At 42.6% G+C, this 19,907-nt stretch overlaps 1 protein-coding gene across 1 annotated transcript in view; it reads right to left on the reverse strand.

The window, feature by feature from the left end:
- Positions 1-825: 825 nt before the first annotated feature.
- The window catches only part of LOC139407582 (RNA-binding Raly-like protein), a 51,704-nt gene continuing 32,622 nt past the window's right edge, over positions 826-19,907 (reverse strand). The window contains exons 4-8 of the mRNA XM_071151408.1: positions 6,359-6,525; positions 3,124-3,237; positions 2,498-2,652; positions 1,370-1,417; positions 826-903 (exon numbers count right to left, since the gene is read on the reverse strand). Of these exons, the coding sequence (XP_071007509.1) occupies positions 1,379-1,417; positions 2,498-2,652; positions 3,124-3,237; positions 6,359-6,525 (475 nt within the window). The 3' untranslated portion in view covers positions 826-903; positions 1,370-1,378. The remainder of the gene's footprint in view (positions 904-1,369; positions 1,418-2,497; positions 2,653-3,123; positions 3,238-6,358; positions 6,526-19,907) is intronic.

The raw sequence follows: 19,907 nt of genomic DNA on the forward strand, positions 1-19,907 counted from the left end.
GATTTTCTATCGCTCATTTGCACGTCACGTCAATGATATAATGTCGCCGTGTGGGACTGTGGGTCAATTAACCTTGTCGGAGTGGGCGCCCTGATTCTAGTTTGTGAGCTAGGCAGGCTACTGCCTGGGAAGATCTCCCACTCAGAAGTACGAGATGGGGCGGGGGCGGGGTAGGTTGACATCAGGTCTTCACACTGGAATCTATCAAATAGCGCACCTCTAACTTTGTACAGTACTAATGCAATTAGTTTTGCAATTTAATTTGTGTGTTTCTTGTTTGAAGTGCAATAGTGTTTTTTTAAAGCTGCCATATTTGGTTGAGTTCATAAGTCAGTAGGAACCTGTTTTAAAGGAGAGATGGAGACACGAAGGTGAGCAGAATCTGACTGTGATAAAGGAACTGAGGGTAACCAGGGAGATATGTCTTATTCAGCAAACAAAACAAATCACTGAAGCTCCAACTCTGTAATACAGCTGGGCGATATGGACCAAATCCATATCGCGAAAAATTGCCTGAATTGATGCAATTACGATAAATAGAAGGAATCGTTTTTAACATTGATGTACACCAGTTGTTTTTATCCTTTAAACTACTACTACTAGTTTGATGGTTGTAGCCATCAATTGTCCCATTGACTATCACCCATTTTAGCAAACTTATTTCATTTCAAACTTCACATTTCTCTAGTATAGGCTACTTATCGTAATGAACGATATCAGCAAAATGCCTGTGATAAGTTGTTGTCGATAATTTCCGGTTTATCGCCCCAGCTCTACTTTGTAATGAACAGTATATTTATTTGAGGGTTGTGTCCATGTTGACTGTGATTAGAGATGAACACGCCTCCTTTCACTTCAATCCCCCTCCATCTCTGTGTGCTGCTGTCACTGAGGTCCTTGAGTCTAGAGTGAGTAAAAGTGAGAAGATGGAGAATTTTATTTTAAAAAACTTTATTGGTCCACGCAATGTGGAAATTTGCTTCACCACATAAAACAGACATTAAACATTATGAGAAGCACATAATCCTCAAGATCATTAAATTGCTTTACAAAGTACAAAAGTGCTACAGTGCGAGTGCAGTTTCAAGTTAATGTACTGTACATTCCATCATTGGTCTTAAAATCAAGATCAAGTTTTCATAATTAAAAATACATCATCACCAAGACTGAAGGACACCTGGTCATCTACACCATTCAATAATTCATATGTACAACATGTACATTATGATTCGAGATCATTTTCAACAACATAAATAAGCACCTCGATATCACAATATATTAACCTACACTTATTACACAGCATTTCAATGCAAACAATACTTTTTTTGTGATATAGTTCTGTCAAATCACCTTTATTAGCCATACACACCTGATCTCCTCACATGTCATCCTCTAGATCAGATTGATGGTTATTTATCTGAGAAACCAAAAGACAGAGAGAAGACTTTAAAGAGATGCACAGATGGAGAATTACAGTCACAGCGCAATCAGGATATTTTAATCGACCAACAAAATCAACTTAATCAAATGCCCAGCTGTGGTAATTTTGGAGATCACTGATTGGTGAAAGTGATGGTTTCTAAATGGCGATGAGCAAATATAGCAGTGTTTGTCATGTCAGCACATAACCAAGTTTAGGAGGGATGAGTGACTGGCAACCTTAGGAGGTGGTATTACCCCTTGCCATTGAGACAGATTTGGGATGCAGTACAGTGGTTGACTGGTTAACAATCTTCTGCTCTATTCATACCTTCCATCTTCCTCCCCCTTCCCCCTCAACTGTCAGAGAAACAATGACTCACCTGGTGAACCCACCTACAGCTCAGCCCACACAGCCGCAGGTTGAGGTTTATCGGCGGCAGGTAGCCTAGTGGTTAGAGTGTTGGACTAATAACCGATTTGAAATGCAGTACAGTGGTTGACTGGTTAACAATCTTCTGCTCTATTCATACCTTCTGAAGGTTGCCTAAAAATTGCCTATATCTTCAGAATTCATGTCAAAAAAACAAATCACTTTTTGGCTAGGGTTAGCAGTGTGGTTAAGGTTAGGTTTAAAATCAGAGTTATGACTTCGTGGCTGCAGAGCTGCCTCTGGGACAAGATTCATGACAATACATGCCAACATGCAGTGTGTCGGACTCAGTGAGCATGTCGGACTCACGGCCTAGCATAGATAATGAACAGTGGTACAGAACCAGAACCCTTATTGTGTCAGACAGGTAGGCAGACACTTGACTGTGATTGCAGATAATTACTCTTTTGAAAAAAATGACAATAAGCTACTAAATAATCAATTATTGTTCTACCAATATCTTGCTCTCTTTCTTCAATGACAGACACCCACTTTTAGATAACTATGACAACCAACAGTGACAGCTAATATGCTAAGATATTGACTTTCAGAAAACTTTGACAAACAGCCCACACAGAAGTAGTTACTGGTGGTGCAGGTGTGTTGTGTCTCCAGTAGAGGGAGGCAGAATGATGTATTGTTTACCCTGCAGTGGCGCTGGTAGTGTTGGAGGTGTTGGTCATCATCGCTGGCCTCTCCAGGCTCTGGGCTCTCCCTCTGTCTGTGTGGGAGGCTGACGGGAGAATCTTCCAGACTGCTCACTGAGTCCGACACACTGCCCTCCTGGGTAGGAGGTGAATCTGGACCACAGACACACGCACGCACGCACGCACACACACACACACACACACAGAGACAGTGTGTCAGCAATAGTACAGTAGGCTCTGTTTTCAGTGCATCTCAGCTTTCCATGGCAAATATAGCCCTTATTTTAACAGTGTTTGTTTTTACTCCTGTCGTTGCAGATAGCGCCACATTAGTCAACCTGGCAATCCTGTACACAACATTTTGGATGCAGTGCTCACTGATGCAAGATGTCCCAATCGATAATAAATAGGAGTCATAATGGGCCAAAATTCTGATGATGAATAGATTTTCTTTACTCTCATCAATGAATAATATGTTTCCCCTCCAGTTAGCTCTTATCAAGAGCATTAGAAATAATGTATCATATGTAGCACTAAAGAATCTGAGAAATTCTCAAAGTTAAGCTTCCAATGAAGAGATTGTTTTATACTAACTCCCCAGCCTCCAGCCCAGCTCTCCTCTACCTGAGTGGTCCTTCCTCTGTCTGTCCATCTTGTCCACGCTGTCGAGCAGTCCGTCAATCTGCACCTTGATCAGAGTCAACTCCCGCTTTATGGCCAGCAGCTCTGCCATCTTCACTGCAGAACGAGAGTGGGAGAGAGTAAGAGAAAGGGAGATAAGGATGAATCCTCTTTCGCACAAATCTCCAATTGACATAAATGTATGAGTGTAGGTCTTAAAAAAGGATTGGGCCCAGACGGGTTTAATAGTGTAGAAAGACTAGAGCTTTGCTACCCCGACCCTAGTCCAACCCGCCCGACATTATACATGGGGTTAGGGCCTGTTTTTTCATCAACAACTAGGGTACAGGAGGGCTCAGGTATCACTAAATGTACACTACATGACCAAAAGTATGCTCGCCAACATCTCATTCCAAAACCATGGGCATTAATATGGAGTTGGTCGCCTCTTTGCAGCTATAACAGCCTCCACTCTTCTGGGAAGACTTTCCACTAGATGTTGGGACATTGCTGCGGGGACTTGCTTCCATTCAGCCACAAGAGCATTAGTGAGGATGGGCACTGATGTTGGGCGATTAGGCCTGGCTCGCAGTCGGCATTCCAATTCATCCCAAAGGTGTTCGATGGGGTTGAGGTCAGGGCTCTGTGCAGGCCAGTCAAGTTCTTCCACACCAATCTTTGTTTACGTGGGCATTGTCATGCTGAAACAGGAAAGGGCCTTCCCCAAACTGTTGCCACAAAGTTGGAAGCACAGAATCGTCTAGAATGTCATTCTATACTTTAGCGTTAAGATTTCCCTTTACTGGAACTAAAGGGCCTAGCCCAAACCATGAAAAACAGCCCCAGACCATTATTCCTCCTCCACCAAACTTTCCAGTTGGCACTATGTTTGATTTCATGAAGCTCTTGATGAACAGTTCTTGTAACGACGTTGCTTCCAGAGGCATTTTGGAACTCGGTAGTGAATGTTGCAACCGAGGACAGACAATTTTTACACACTTCAGCACTCGTGGTCCCATTCTGTAAACTTGTGGGGCATACCACTTCGCAACTGAGCCATTGTTACTCCAAGACGTTTCCACTTCACAATAACAGCACTTACAGTTGACCGAGGCAGCTCTAGCAGGGCAGGAATTTGACGAATGGACTTGTTGGAAAGATAACATCCTATGATGGTGCCACGTTGAAAGTCACTCAGCTTTTCAGTAAGGCCATTCTACTGCCAATGTTTGTCAATGGAGATTGCAGGACTGTTTGCTAGATTTTATACACCAGTCAGTAAGGGTGTGGCTGAAATAGCCAAATCCACTAATTTGAAGGGGTGTCCACATACTTTTGTGTATATAGTGTATCACTAACATTTTGAAGCTGAGCCATTTGCTCGTGCTCTGCTGCGCAGTACAGTCATATCTGAATAAGATCATAACATTGTGTCAGAAGATGCTTCAACCTTGTCAAATATAAAACAGGAGAGATTATTTCACAGAAAATAATAATGTTGGAGTTTAGAGTGCTGAAAAGTAGCTAACAGCTCACTGGTCTCATGTCTCTTCATTGAGCAGAGTAGCCCAAGCAGAGCCGTTGCTATGGTTACCGCCTCAGAGCCGCCATAAGCAGAGTGAGCTGTCTGCGCAGGGAGTGTGTGCGATAGAGGAGCAGCTAACAGATTTACTAACAGTTATTTCTGGTTTCGAGCAGGGCCAGGCTTTAAATTTGGCAGAAGCAATCGGGCCTGGGTAATCGGCAATCGTGTCTCCCTTAATTATCCTCCACTTTGTCTTGTCATTCATGCCATCACTGTAAGCACCGTCTCCCTTAGCATCTCTCTCCAGTAGCCTATGGTCTGTATTGGAACATTCATATCACAACCCTGAAACTCTTTGCTGTTAAAAGCTGTTCGACCTCTGCAGCTACAATCTAATTTCCCTCTGATGGGCTGGCAGTAAAAACTATTAAGGCTTGTAATAAACTAGTATAAACAATTCTTATTTGTTATGCACTATTAACTTGGTATAATTGCAGCATGCTGCTAGACTGGATATGGTAGGCTTGGTAGTGGAAGGAGCAGAGAGCTTTTAATGAAGAGACCATCTGGTGCCTCTCCCTGTACTATGGGCTCCCAGCGCTGCCGTTCCCCATGTAGGGATGACATTACACAGGGAGGAACATTCAGGTTTACAATACACACACTCCCACATGGATTCATAGGCTCACACACTCCAGATAAAATGTTCACTGCACATGCACAGATTACATTCTCCCTGTAATGAGCTGTTTTTATGGGTGGGACTGTTCATGGTGAGGGTGGGACTTTATGTGGTGAGGGTGTTTCTATGAGTGGTGAGGGTGGGACTGTGTGTGGTGAGGGTGTTTCTGTGTGTGGTGAGTGCAGGACTGTGTGGTGAGGGTATGTCTTTGTGGTGAGGGTGTGTCTGTGTGTGGTGAGGGTGTTTCTGTGTGTGGTGAGGGTGTTTCTGTGTGTGGTGAGGGTGTTTCTGTGTGTGGTGAGGGTGTTTCTGTCTGTGGTGAGGGTGTGTCTGTGTGTGGTGAGGGTGTTTCTGTGTGTGGTGAGGGTGTTTCTGTGTGTGGTGAGTGTAGGACAATGTTTTGAGGGTGTGTCTGGGTATGGTGGTGGTGTGTCTGTGTGGTGAGGGTGTGTCTGGGTGTGGTGGTGGTGTGTCTGTGTGTGGTGAGGGTGTTTCTGTGTGTGGTGAGGGTGTTTCTTTGTGTGGTGAGGGTGTTTCTGGGTGTGATGAGGGTGTTTCTGTGTGTGGTGAGGGTGTGTCTATGTGTGGTGAAGGTGTGTCTGTGTGTGGTGAGGGTGTTTCTGTGTGTGGTGAGTGTAGTACTGTGTGGTGGGGATGTGTCTGGGTGTGGTGGTGTGTCTGTGTGTGGTGAGGGTGTTTCTGTGTGTGGTGAGGGTGTTTCTGTGTGTGGTGAGGGTGTTTCTGGGTGTGATGAGGGTGTTTCTGTGTGTGGTGAGGGTGTGTCTATGTGTGGTGAAGGTGTGTCTGTGTGTGGTGAGGGTGTTTCTGTGTGTGGTGAGTGTAGTACTGTGTGGTGAGGGTGTGGCTGTGTGTGGTGAGGGTGGGACTGTGTGTGGTAAGGATGGGACTGTGTGTGACTGCATAGAGTGCGCCGTGAGCAAGAGTGTGTAAGTCACACAGTATGACAGATTGTGTATGTGTGCGTGCATGAGTGTGTGTGTGTGTGTGTTACAGTGTGTGAGGTCCCTTACATTTGGCCCTGGAAGAGCCAGTGCGCTGTGTGCTCCTCTTGCCCTGTGGTCTGTCTCTGGAGCGGTGCAGGCCGGAGGAGAAAGAGGGATCACGGGAGTGTTTCATAGGGCTGGGCTCCACTGGGACTGGCATTACGGAGGCTGGGACACGCTGGTAGTCAAACACTCTGTAGGGAAAATACACAATATTACTTATGAGCAATGTTCCCTCTAAGTTGCACACATTGGTGGGAGTGCAGCTTCCCTCGGATTGCCGCACAGAAGAAATATCAGCCTGCACAGAGATCACAAGATTGAACTTCATTAAACGTTCTAGTTTTTCCCCTTTAGTGAGCACTATCATCATTTCACTCTACTGTGGGAATTGTGCTCAAATCAATGCAAAATTAGCCACTTTCAACGTAACATACTGAAACAAAATGAATTATTCAATATTTAGTATGCAAAACTAACTACAAGAGATGTTCTTGCAGGCAGAGCGCATCAGAGTAGGATTCTATTGTATTGACAATCAAGGCCTGTAATCTACACAGACCGGTGCAACGTAATCAATCAGAGCTGCAGTAGACCTATATGCAAATAGCCATTGCTATCTGTGCCATTCAATATGAACTGGACCGTTTTTACAGCATGAGCAGTTGCAAGTAGATGCACTTGTTTTGAGATCAAAGTAAGAGCTGTATGTTGCCACCTGTGCAGATTTGTTCATATTCTTTGCTAGTTAGTGAGTTATTAGCCCAGTTACAGCTAATTTCTAGTCAACAATAAGGGAGTGGTTGCTTCCTATGAGAGCATAAAATGTGTAAATTTTTAGCTATCTATGAAAAGTGGGTCAGTTAATGACCTTTTTTTATGTCTTAAAGTGACAGTGGTGTAATTTTGAGATGATCTTGAATAAGCTAATTAGCCAATAGGCAGAGGGTAGCATAATTTGTCTGATTCTCTGTAATAATGGTATAGAATAATCATAATTGTATTTTGTAAAATGGTTTCTTGCATCAAACAACACAACATCTTCAGTCACCTCCTTAATAACTTCTCTAGGATAGGGGGCAGCATTTGGAATTTTGAATGAAAAGCGTGCCCAAATTAAACTGTCTGCCACTCATGCCCAGAAGCTAAGATTAGTAGATTTGGATAGAAACACTCTGACGTTTCTAAAACTGTTTGAATTATGTCTGAACTTATTTGGCAGGCAAAACCCTGAGGACAAACCATTCAGATATTATTTTTGGGGGATTCCCAAGGAGGTTTCCTTGGGAATCCAGATTCCTAAGGGACCTTTTTGCAGTTCCTATCATTTCCACTGGAGGTCAACAGTCTTTAGAAATTGGTTGAGGTTTTTCCTTTGAGAAATGAAGAAGTAACACTGTTCAGAATGAGGCTAGAGGGAAGTGTACTCTTTGTTAGAGGCGCGTGACCTGAAAGCTAGCTACACTTTGTTTTCCTCCGGTATTGAACACAGATCATCCAGTCTTCAATTTTATCCATTATTTACGTTAAAAAATACCTAAAGTTGTATTACAAAAGTAGTTTGAAATGTTTGGACAAAGCTTACAGGTAACTTTTGTAGTTATGTTGAGCGAGTTGGAACCGGTGTTTTTCTGGATCAAACGCGCCAAATAAATTGACATTTTGGATATATATCGACGGAATTAATTGAACAAAAGGACCATTTGTTTATGGGACATATTGGAGTGCCAATAGAAGAAGCTTGTCAAAGGTAAGTCATGAATTATATCTTTATTTCTGCGTTTTGTGTCGCGCCTGGAGGGTTGAAAAATGCTTGTCTGTCTTTGTTTACTGGGGTGCTATCCTCAGATAATAGCATCGTTTGCATGAGAATCTAAATCTGAGAATTTAAATCTGACACGTTGGCTGGATTCACAACAAGTGTAGCTTTAATTTGGTATATTGAATGTGTGATTTCATGGAAGTTAAGTTTTTATAGTAATTTATTTGAATTTGGCGCTCTGCATTTTCACTGGATGTTTGCCAGGTGGGACGCTACCGTCCCACATATCCCAGAGGTTTTTAATGTCAAGCCCTGTATGTTTTTTTTTTAAATCTCATGTAGGCCTACATTGAATACCACACATTTGCTGCTACTGTAGGCTGAATGTTAGAACAGCTATTTACATGCTAAAATGTTAGGGGATGCATTTTTCTCTATTGTTTTTGATGGTAGACCACTCCTGTAGGCCTACATTATGATCAAATAGCCACAGTAGCCTACTTGGCCACTGTTAAAACTGTAACTTAAAGCGGGCACAACCTCACATGCTGACCAGACTGGACACGTCGCGTGCGCGAGCTTGCAAAATTAATTTTGAAATCCATGTTATTCAATTATTGCACCCACACTGCTCGCGCGCGCCAACGAGCGTCTGCAACGCCAAGGGCTAAAATAGAACTCATTCCTATTTCTGACGCAGATCACGCTGAAAGTCCTGCCTCTCCCATCTCCTCATTGGTTTATAGAAGCACGTGCCATCTCCTCATTGGTTATACCCACGTGGGTGACTGAAATATTAACTATTTTGCCGGTAGTCGTGGTAATACAATAAAAGTTTAGATGTGATCACCATATAAGTTAAACTAGAAACGATCGGTTGGCCGTTTTATGTGTGGATTAATTGTTGGAGTAGAGGTCCTTGTGCATTTCAGGTAAAATAACAACTCAATGTTTATATTCCAGGACCAATTATCTAGCAACAGCAAGCTAGCTAAATCGGACAAATTAACGTTAGCTAGCAAGTGCAAGCTAACTAGCCATACATGTAAATTGCCATACATGTTTAATGATTTTCGACCTGTCCCCAAATTAATGTCATTTTGAGAGTTTGTTTTGATATTTTTACCTGCGTGTCATGATCGCGTTTGGTGTGGGGGGGCAAAATAAATGTATGCACGATAGCGCACGATGGCCACAAGTGCAGCCGGTTTGGGTTCCGTGTCAGTGTTCACAGTAAACACGCGCAGGAAGTTGCGATCAGTAGACTTGAAAATGGCTCAATGTCGAAAAACATTATAGGGAACATTGCTTTTGAATAGGGTCCTGATCCTTTCTTGGCCATGTGATATTCCCTAGTTAAGACTGTTATATTGTTTTTTTTCCTTCTCATAAACTGAAGATTCTCCAGCTAGCATGTGTTTTAAAACAATCGCCTGCTGATGTGTCAGAGCAAACGTTCCTAAATTCCCAAATGGGAGCTGGACAATACACTCTTTGAAAAAAGGGGTCCAATTGGTTCTTCGGCTGTCCCCTTAGGATAACCCTTTTTGGTTCCAGGTAGAACCCCCAAAAGTGTTCTACCTGGAACCTAAAGGGTTCTACCTGCTACCAAAAAGGGTTCTTCAAAAGGTTTTGCTATGGGGACAGCCAAAGAACCCTTTAACGTTCTAGTTGGCACCTTTTTTTCTAAGAGTGTAGACATATCCCTGCAGGATGAGAGTCAATCTCCCTGGCAGGCAGGCAGCACTGAAAATACCTGCCTCCAGACAGATTTACAGTAAAGGTTATTAATGCCAATCAAATGAAATGGTGGACTCGTTTATAATGTCCATAAGCTATTTTGTGCCATTATATATTGAGTGTATACTCTATGTCACGGCCTGGCCATAGAGAGGTTTTTATTCTCTATTTTGGTTAGGCCAAGGTGTGATTAGGGTGGGCATTCTAGTTTCTTTATTTCTATGTTGGTGTGGTTCCCAATCAGAGGCAGCTGTCTATTGTTGTCTCTGATTGGGGATCATATATAAGTTGTCCTTTTTCGTTTGGGTTTTATGGGTAGTTGTTTTCTGTTTAGTGTCTGCACCTGACAGGACTGTTTCGGTTTTCCCGCCATGTTATTTTGGTCGTGTGTTTTGAGTATTACATTTATCATGAACACTTACCACACTGCGTTTTGGTCCACTCCTTCATACGACGATCGCTACAGAACTATCCACCTAAAAAGGACCAAGCAGCGTGGTCAAGAGGAGCAGAGATCCTGGGCCTGGGAGAAAAGAGAGTGGAGGACATCCTGGACCTGGGAGGAGGTTATGGCAGGGGACAAGACCCTGCCATGGAAACAGGTGGAAACAGCGAAAGAGGAACGGCAACGATACGAGGGGACACAGCACGGAAACCCGAGAGGCAGCTCCAAAAAGATTTTTGGGGGAGGGGGGGCACACGAGGAGAGTGGCAGAGTCAGTGTGACTGGTCAGGCACCGTGTTATGCAGTGATGCGCACAGTGTCTCCAGTGCCCATTCATAGCCTGGTGCGCTCTATTCCAGCTCCCCGCATTGGCCGGGCTAGAATGGGCATCCAGCCAGGACGGATGGTGCCGGCTCAATGCTCCTGGTCTCCTTGGACCAGGATATCCTGCGCCAGCTCTGCGCACTATGCCTCCGGTGCGTCTGCACAGCCCAGTGCGACCTGTGCCAGAGCCCCGCATTTGCAGGGCAAAAATAAACATCCAGCCATGATGGGTTGTGCCAGCTCTACCCTCTAGACCTCCAGTGCGCCTCAACAGTCCAGTATGTCCTGTGCCTCCTCCCCGCACTCGCCCTGAGGTGAGTATCATCATCCAGGTGCCACCTGTACCGGTCCCACGCATCAGGCCTCCAGTGCGCCTCCACAGGACTGTGCGCCTCCACAGTCCAGGGGATCATATATAAGTTGTCCTTTTTCGTTTGGGTTTTGTGGGTAGTTGTTTTCTGTTTAGTGTCTGCACCTGACAGGACTGTTTCGGTTTTCCCTCTTAGTTATTTTGTTTGTGTGTTTTGAGTATTAAATTTATCATGAACACTGGTCCACTCCTTCATACGACGATCGTTACACTATAATCACAGTGATATATTGATATCATCTGTTCTAGATTGATCTCATAGCCTGGTGCACTAAATAGCCCTTGTCCAAAGAGCACTGTCTGGACTGCTTTGATTTGCGCTGGTCTCTCTCTCTCAAATATGTCTTCTGATACCAGCAATTACTATGTATGCATCAGTGGAAGCTGCTGAAGGGAGGAGGGCTCATAATAATGTCTGGAACGGAGCGAATGGTATAGCATCAAAAACATTGAAGCTGTCTTTGATGTACTGGATACCGTTCCACTAATTCCCGTCCAGTCATTACCAGGAGCCCATCCTCCCCAATAAGGTGCCACCAGCCTCCTGTGGTGTGCTTCCCAGCAAATAGAGGGTGTGGTGATGTTTCAGATCATCTGACTGTGCAGTTTGACAGAGATGCAGCTGCCCCGTCTATGTGGTTGTAGCACGTGTATTGTCTATGTGTCTTACAGAAATGTAGAGAAGCAAAAAAGAACTGTGGATATATAGTTGACTTTACTGAGAACTTCTGAATATGATGACCTACTCTGCCTTACATGTAGTCTCTGGCAACAAAGAAAAGTCCATGAAGGAGAGAGAGAATTACTTCGAGAGTACTGTACTTTTGTAAGCTTTTAATCCACAGCAGAGCAGATAACTGCCAATACATATTTACACACACACACAGGGCCTCTGTTGAAATGCTGGGCTCAATGAGAATGAATCAGTGGTTTGGCAGCTCATTTCATACAGTATGTACAGTAGGCTACAGTTCAAAGTAAGTTCAGGATGAAGCTACTTTATACTAAGAAGATACACAAAGACAATGATATTAGATGAAGACTGGGACTCCGAGAAAGGGTAAGATGTTGTTTGAGTGAATTACCAAAGTTCTTATTGGATGCACTGCAAAACAGATTTAGGTTTTTCATAAGAGGACATACATATATATAATCACTAATCCAATGCCAGTGCAGGATGAAGTTAAGATACTTTTTAACTCAGACTGCAAGGCCTTGCATTTCTATGGCCATAAGAGTGTCTGTAAAAGGGGAGATGGGACTGAATGGATCACCTATCAATCAGCGATGCCTGCGCTGGCTGGCGAGTGCCTTGTCTTTCATACTGCCATCCCCCTCTCCACTCATCCTCTGTTCAATCTGCCCTTTTCCCTCCACTGCCCTGGCATTCCCCCTTTCCTCACAGTGCTCCACTGCCGCCGCCCTGGGCTGTGTTTTTACTCCGGACCAGTGGGCGGGCGGCCAGTCAGCTATGCAAAGAGACTGTGTACAGAGAGACTGTGTTCATCCATCTGTGAAATCACCACCAGCGGCTGACAACCAGGTCATGTGGATACAGTGCGGGTCAATAGATAGTTTCAATACAGAAACTCTGCTGCCCTGCTACCCGCAACCCTCAGGGAAGTACTGCATCATATGATCTGTTGGCTGAGCCACCATCAGCACCGACCTGTACCCTACCTGCCCCATGCTCTCTCCTGGCCCCACTCAGTCTGAATTTGTCCTGCTAGGTGACCTAAACTGGGACATGCTTTACCACTTGACCAAGTCTTAAAACAATGGGACTCCCTAAAGCTCTCTCAGATTATTACCAATCCCATAAGGTATAACTCCAAACACCCAGAAAATGCTACTCTCCTTGATGTTATCCTCAAATAGTCCTGATGGGAATCCGTCTGTTTTTTTCTGTAATGACCTTAATGATCACTGTTTTACGGCCTGCGTTCGTAATGGCTGCTCAGCTAAACCTGTCCTGATTTGTCATAGACGCTTGCTGAAAAACTTTAATGAGCAAGCCTTCCTTCATGACCGAGCTTCTGTAAATTGGTATAGAATCAGCTTGATCCCCTCTGTTGAAGATGCCTGGACCTTCTTTTTTTTATCTTTTCAGTGATATTGTTAACAAGTACGCCCCCATAAATAAATAAAAAACAAGTTCAGGCCCTGGTTCGACCGTGATCTGGCAGAGTTACTCCACCTCAAGAACACCATTTGGTGAAAAGCTCGGCACACAAATCCTGTCATTCAGGCAAATAAGAAATAAGTGCATTTAGGCTATCCGGAAGGCCAAAGTTAGTTATTCAAGGAGCAGTTCTCTCTCTATGGGTCTAACCCCAAGAATTTCTGGAAAATGGTGAAAGATCTGGAGAATAAACCCTCCTCCTCACAGCTACCCATGTCCCTTAATGTTGATTATGTGGTTGTTACTGGCAAGATGTACATGGCTGAGTTTTATAATCACCACTTGATAAAGATTCATATTTGACTCAGCCATGCCTCCTTGCCCATCCAACACTTCATCATCTCCCACCCCTTCTAATGCGACTGGCCCTGATGCTCCTCCCTCCTTTTTCACCACTCCGCCACACAGTTTCTCCCTACAGTCGGTCACTGAGTCTGTGGTGCTAAAGGAGCTCCTTAAACTTGACCCAAAATAACATCTGGGTCAGATGGTTTAGATCCTTTCTTCTTTAAGGTTGCTGCCCCTATTATTCGCTGAGCCTATCTCTGACCTTTTTAACCTCTCTCCTCTCTGGGGAGATTTCCATTGCTTGGAAGCCAGCCACGTACATCCTTTATTTAAACATGGAGAGATCAAGTTGATCCTAACTGTTATTATAGGCCAATTTCTATCTTGCCCTGTTTATCAAAAGTGTTGGAAAAACGTGTCAGTAATCAACTAACTGGCTTTCTTGATGTCTATAGTGTTCTCTCTGGTATGCAAACCAGTTTCTGCTCACGTTATTGATGTGTCACTGCAACCTTAAAAGTCCTAAATTATGTCACTATTGCCCTTGATTCTAAGCAATGTTGTGCTGCTATTTTATTGACTTGTCCAATGCTTTTGATACGATAGACCTTTCCATTCTTGTTGGTCGGCTAAGGAGTATTGGTGTCTCTGAGGGGTCTTTGGCCTGGTTTGCTAACTACCTCTCTCAAAAAGTGCAGTGTGTAAATTCAGAACATCTGCTGTCACAGCCACTGCCTGTCACCAAGGGTGTACCTCGATCCTAGACCCCATACTCTTTCCAATTTACATCAACAACATAGCTCAGGTATTAGGAAGCACTCTCATCCATTTATATGCAGATAATAGTCTTATACTCAGCTGGCCCCTCCCCGGATTTTGTGTTAAACGCTCTACAACAAAGCTTTCTTAGTGTCAAACAAGCTTCTCTGCCCTTAACCTTGTTCACTCCAAAACAAATCAACAGATGACACAATCTCTATTACACTTGACACTGCCCTTTCCCACCTGGACAAAAGGAGCACCTCTGTGAGAATGTTGTTCATTGACTACAGCTCTCATGCATGTTTCAGTGTTATTTGCCTCGAAGCGAGCATAGAAGTATTTTAGCTTGCCTGGTAGGCTCGTGTTACTGGGCAGCTCTCGGCTGTGCTTCCCTTTGTAGTCTGTAATGGTTTGCAAGCCCTGCCACATCTGACGAGCGTCAGAGCCGGTGTAGTACAATTCAATCTAAGTCCTGAATTGACGCTTTGACTGTTTGATGTTTCGCCGGAGGGCATAGTGGGATTTCTTATAAGCTTCTGGGTTAGAGTCCCACTACTTGAAAGCAGCAGCTCTAGCCTTTAGGTCAGTGTGGATGTTGCCTGTAATCCATGGCTTCTGGTTGGGGTATGTATTAGAGGTCGACCGATTAATCGGAATGGCCGATTTAATTAGGGCCGATTTCAAGTTTTCATAACAATCGGAAATCTGTATTTTTGGACACCGATTTTGCCTTTTTTTTTGTTTCTTTTTTTTTAAACCTATATTTAATCTTTATTTAACTTGGCAAGTCAGTTAAGAACACATTCTTATTTTCAATGACGGCCTAGGAACAGTGGGTTAACTGCCTTGTTCAGGGCCAGAACGACAGATTTTCACCTTGCCAGCTCGGGGGATCCAATCTTGCAACCTTACAGTTAACTAGTTCAACGCAATAACGACCTGCCTCTCTCTCCAAATTGAACATGTTTCATTATTTATTTGAGGCTAAATTGATTTTATTGATGTATTATATTAAGTTAAAATAAGTGTATTGTCGTAAATTCAGTATTGTCGTAATTGTCATTATTATAAATAAATTGTCCGATTAATCGGTATCGGCTTTTTTGGTCCTCCAATAATCGTATCGGCGTTGAAAAATCTTAGCATCTGCTTCATCTGACCATTTTTGTATTGATCTAGTCACTGGTGCTTCCTGCTTTAATTTTTGCTTGTATGCAGGAATCAGGAGGATAGAATTATGGTCAGATTTGACAAATGGAGGGTGAGGGAGAGCTTTGTATGATCCAGAGTTTTTTTCCCTCTGGTTGCACATTTCACATGCTGATAGAAATTTGGTAAGATTGATTTAAGTTTAAGTTCCCTGCATTAAAGTCCCCGGCCACTAGGAGCGCCGCCTCTGGGTGAGCGTTTTCCTGTTTGCTTATGGCGGAATACAGCTCATTGAGTGCGGTCTTAGTGCCAGCATCAGTCTGTGGTGGTATGTAGACAGCTACGAAAAATACAGATGAAAACTCTCTAGGTAGATAGTGTGGTCTACAGCTTATCATGAGATACTCTACCTCGGGCGAGCAAAACCTTGAGACTTCCTTAAATATTGTGCACCAGCTGTTATTTACAAAAATAAATACAGTAGTTCGCCGCCCCTTGTCTTACCAGACGCAGCTGTTCTATCCTGCCGATACAGTGTATGACCAGCAAGCTGTATGTTGATAATGTCATCATTCAGCCATGATAAAATATTACAGTTTTGAATGTCCCTTCTGATAGTTTAATCTTCTGCGTAGGTTATTGATTTTTATTGATATTTTCCAAAGATGCACGTTTGCTAGCACAATGGAAGGCAGTGGGGGTTTATTCAATTGCCTAGGAATTCTCAGAAGTCAGTCCGCCCTCCAGCCCCTTTTTCTCCCCCTTCTCTTCACGCAAATGACAGGGATCTGGGCCTGTTCCCGGGAAAGCAGTTTGTCATTCATGTCGGGCTCATTAAAGGAAGAAAAGGATTCTGCCAGTTTGTGGTGAGTAATCTCAGTTCTGATGTCCAGAAGTTATATTCGATCATAAGAGACAGTAGCAGCAACATTATGTACAAAATAAGAAAGAAAAAAAAGTGACAAACAACTTAAAGAAAATAACAAAAAAACACAACTGGTTAGGAACAAGTAAAACGTCAACCATCTTTATATAACGATAACTACACCTGTTTGTTCACAAATATATGTCAAATATATATTTTTTTTACATACACGCCGGTCATTCCCATTAAACCATTAAAATACCACGGCAGTAGTGATTTAAAATATAAAACATGTAATTTAGTAATATAACTATAAGGGTCCTGTGTGTAGCTGGTGTAGAGTCAGGCGCAGGACAGCAGATATGAGTAATCAACGTACTTTACTCAAAAAAGACATACCGAGTAACAATACCGAGCCCACAAAGACGGACCGAATTACAATAAACAATCACTCACAAACACAACATGGGGAACAGAGGGTTAAATAATAAACAAGTAATTGGTTGAGTGAAGCCAGGTGTGAAAAGACAAAGACAGAACAAATGGAAAATGAAAAGTGGATCGGCGGTGGCTAGAAAGCCGGTACCGCCGAACGGCGCACGAACAAGGAGAGGGACCGACTTTGGCGGAAGTCGTGACAATAACAAAATATAATAATAAAGATAAGTGTTCTCTATCTTGCACAAATAGTAATTTCAATTTAGGAATGAATTATTTTAGTATTTTATTGCATTTTCTGATGAAATTGACATTACCGCAACGTGTCCAGCTCTGTCTGAATGTATGTTATGTTGTAATTTATACAGAGTCAAATGAAAATATTCAGAAAAAAAAATGGATGTACTACTAGATGTTTCAAATTACAGAAAAAATATTAACTGAATATTCATGTATAATAATAATAATGAAAAAATAGTGGGAAATGAAGTGTGCATGACTGATGTCTGCAACATTTTTGAAGGACTGTTTACACACACACAGAATTTGTAACAAAGTTTGACTTTGAATGAAGCAACACATCTGCCAGTACCTTCAAGATGGCTACCAGGTAAGCAGATCTCTTTGTATTTCTCCAGATAAACATTCTCTTGTCAGACTGCATACACAACAGTATTGATTACCATTACCGATACAGGTAGGTTTCCACATTTAGAAAAAAGTTAGATTAAAAATTTTCTATGAAAATATGCTTCATTAATGTCTAATTATGTACATTGAGTACATTTGCTTAGTCATCATGTCTTCTCTATTGTTAGCAAAACATTCTAAGGTTCCTGATCCTCCGCAACAGCATTCTCACTTATATACACAGTTGAAGTCGGAAGTTTACATAGACCTTAGCCAAATACAATTCCTGACATTTAATCCTTGTAAAAATTATTTGTCTTAGGTCAGATAGGGTCACCACTTTATTTTAAGAATGTGAAATGTCAGAATAATAAGAGAGAATGATTTATTTATACCTTCAAACTCAGTGCCTCTTTGCTTGACATCATGAGAAAATCAAAACTTGAATCAATGATTGTGCCAATATTATCGAATTTATTTTCTACATCAAATTGTATAATGTTTAACCAAACCTCAGTCTTAGTATACTTATTGTCATTTCTGAAATCATCAACCTCATTTCCAAAACCTATGTATCATTACCGTAACAGGTGTTAATTTAATGAATGGAAAAATAGTAGTTTGCTTTTAAATGTGCAGAATCTATACGTTATGTTCTTTCAGGCTTGCCACATCATTTTTAAAATATGTCAGGTTTCAATGAAATAGCAAAAATATTAGGTTGTATATTGCAGAAGGTGTTGCGGTAATGAGAGAAATCAGTCAAAATCAAATCAAATGTTAATTTAAAAATATACACTGCTCAAAAAAATAAAGGGAACACTAAAATAACACATCCTAGATCTGAATGAATGGAATATTCTTATTAAATACTTTTTTCTTTACATAGTTGAATGTGCTGACAACAAAATCACACAAAAATTATCAATGGAAATCAAATTTATCAACCCATGGAGGTCTGGATTTGGAGTCACACTCCAGCCACATGAGGTCTAGCATTGTCTTGCATTAGGAGGAACCCAGGGCCAACCGCATCACCATATGGTCTCACAAGGGGTCTGAGGATCTCATCTCGGTACCTAATGGCTGTGCCACCAAACCCACCACCAAACCGGTCATGCTGGAGGATGTTGCAGGCAGCAGAACGTTCTCCACGGCGTCTCCAGACTGTCACGTCTGTAACATGTGCTCAGTGTGAACCTGCTTTCATCTGTGAAGAGCACAGGGTGCCAGTGGCGAATTTGCCAATCTTGGTGTTCTCTGGCAAATGAAAAACGTCCTGCACAGTGTTGGGCTGTAAGCACAACCCCCACCTGTGGACGTCAGGCCCTCATACCACCCTCATGGAGTCTGTTTCTGACCGTTTGAGCAGACACATGCACATTTGTGGCCTGCTGGAGGTCATTTTGCAGGGCTCTGGCAGTGCTCCTCCTGCTCCTCCTTGCACAAAGGCGGAGGTAGCGGTCCTGCTGCTGGGTTGTTGCCCTCCTACGGCCTCCTCCACGTCTCCTGATGTATTGGCCTGTCTCCTGGTAGCGCCTCCATGCTCTGGACACTACGTTGACAGACCCAGCAAACCTTCTTGCCACATCTCGCATTGATGTGCCATCCTGGATGAGCTGCACTACCTGAGCCACTTGTGTGGGTTGTAGACTCCGTCTCATGCTACCACTAGAGTGAAAGCACCGCCAGCATTCAAAAGTGACCAAAACATCAGCCAGGAAGCATAGGAACTGAGAAGTGGTCTGTGGTCCCCACCTGCAGAACCACTCCTTTATTGGGGGTGTCTTGCTAAATGCCTATAATTTCCGCCTGTTGTCTATTCCATTTGCACAACAGCATGTGACATTTATTGTCAATCAGTGTTGTTTCCTAAGTGGACAGTTTGATTTCACAGAAGTGTGATTGACTTGGAGTTACATTGTGTTGTTTAAGTGTTACCTTTATTTTTTTGAGCAGTGTATATTATTTCTGAGTTTCCAGTAACTGTGCATGACCATTAATAATACATGTTTTAAAAATGTGAAAATGTATTAGCTTTCCTAATGGTCTTGATGTTTTCAGACTTTTTTAAATACTTTTTTCAGAAAATATGTTCAAAAAGTGTTAAATTGTCAGTAAATGTTTTTAAATGAATGCTCCCAAACACTTCAGACCTTGTTATTAATGCCTCAAAATGACATTTTTTGATGCAAGTCTTTTTAAAAGGTTTCATGTTTGAAATCTTTGAAACCAAGATTTCTCGAAAATCACCCATATGCACACACACACCAGAAGATGCCTCCTAGACAGAAATACCCGTAGATACATGGTCCCTTATTTCACTACCTCTAATGACAACCGTATATTAGCCAGGTTATTCTCTATCTGTGAAATTGACATTTTCAGTGTACAGAAATAGGAGCTATGTTACCTAAAGTAATCCACAGGGAAAACCTTGTTAACAAGTCTTGCTACTGTAGCTGTGAATAAGGACACATCAAGGTTCATTTAAACGGTGCAATCGAGTAATCAGAAAACAATTGCCCCAAGGTCCCCCAACTCTGACAGGTTTAAATTGTGTACCCTTCGTACTAGGCAGTTTAAAATGGCTTACAGTCAATACATCTTCACAGATATAT

Source organism: Oncorhynchus clarkii, chromosome 4 (genome assembly GCF_045791955.1).
Source record: "Oncorhynchus clarkii lewisi isolate Uvic-CL-2024 chromosome 4, UVic_Ocla_1.0, whole genome shotgun sequence".
Taxonomy (NCBI): domain Eukaryota; kingdom Metazoa; phylum Chordata; class Actinopteri; order Salmoniformes; family Salmonidae; genus Oncorhynchus; species Oncorhynchus clarkii.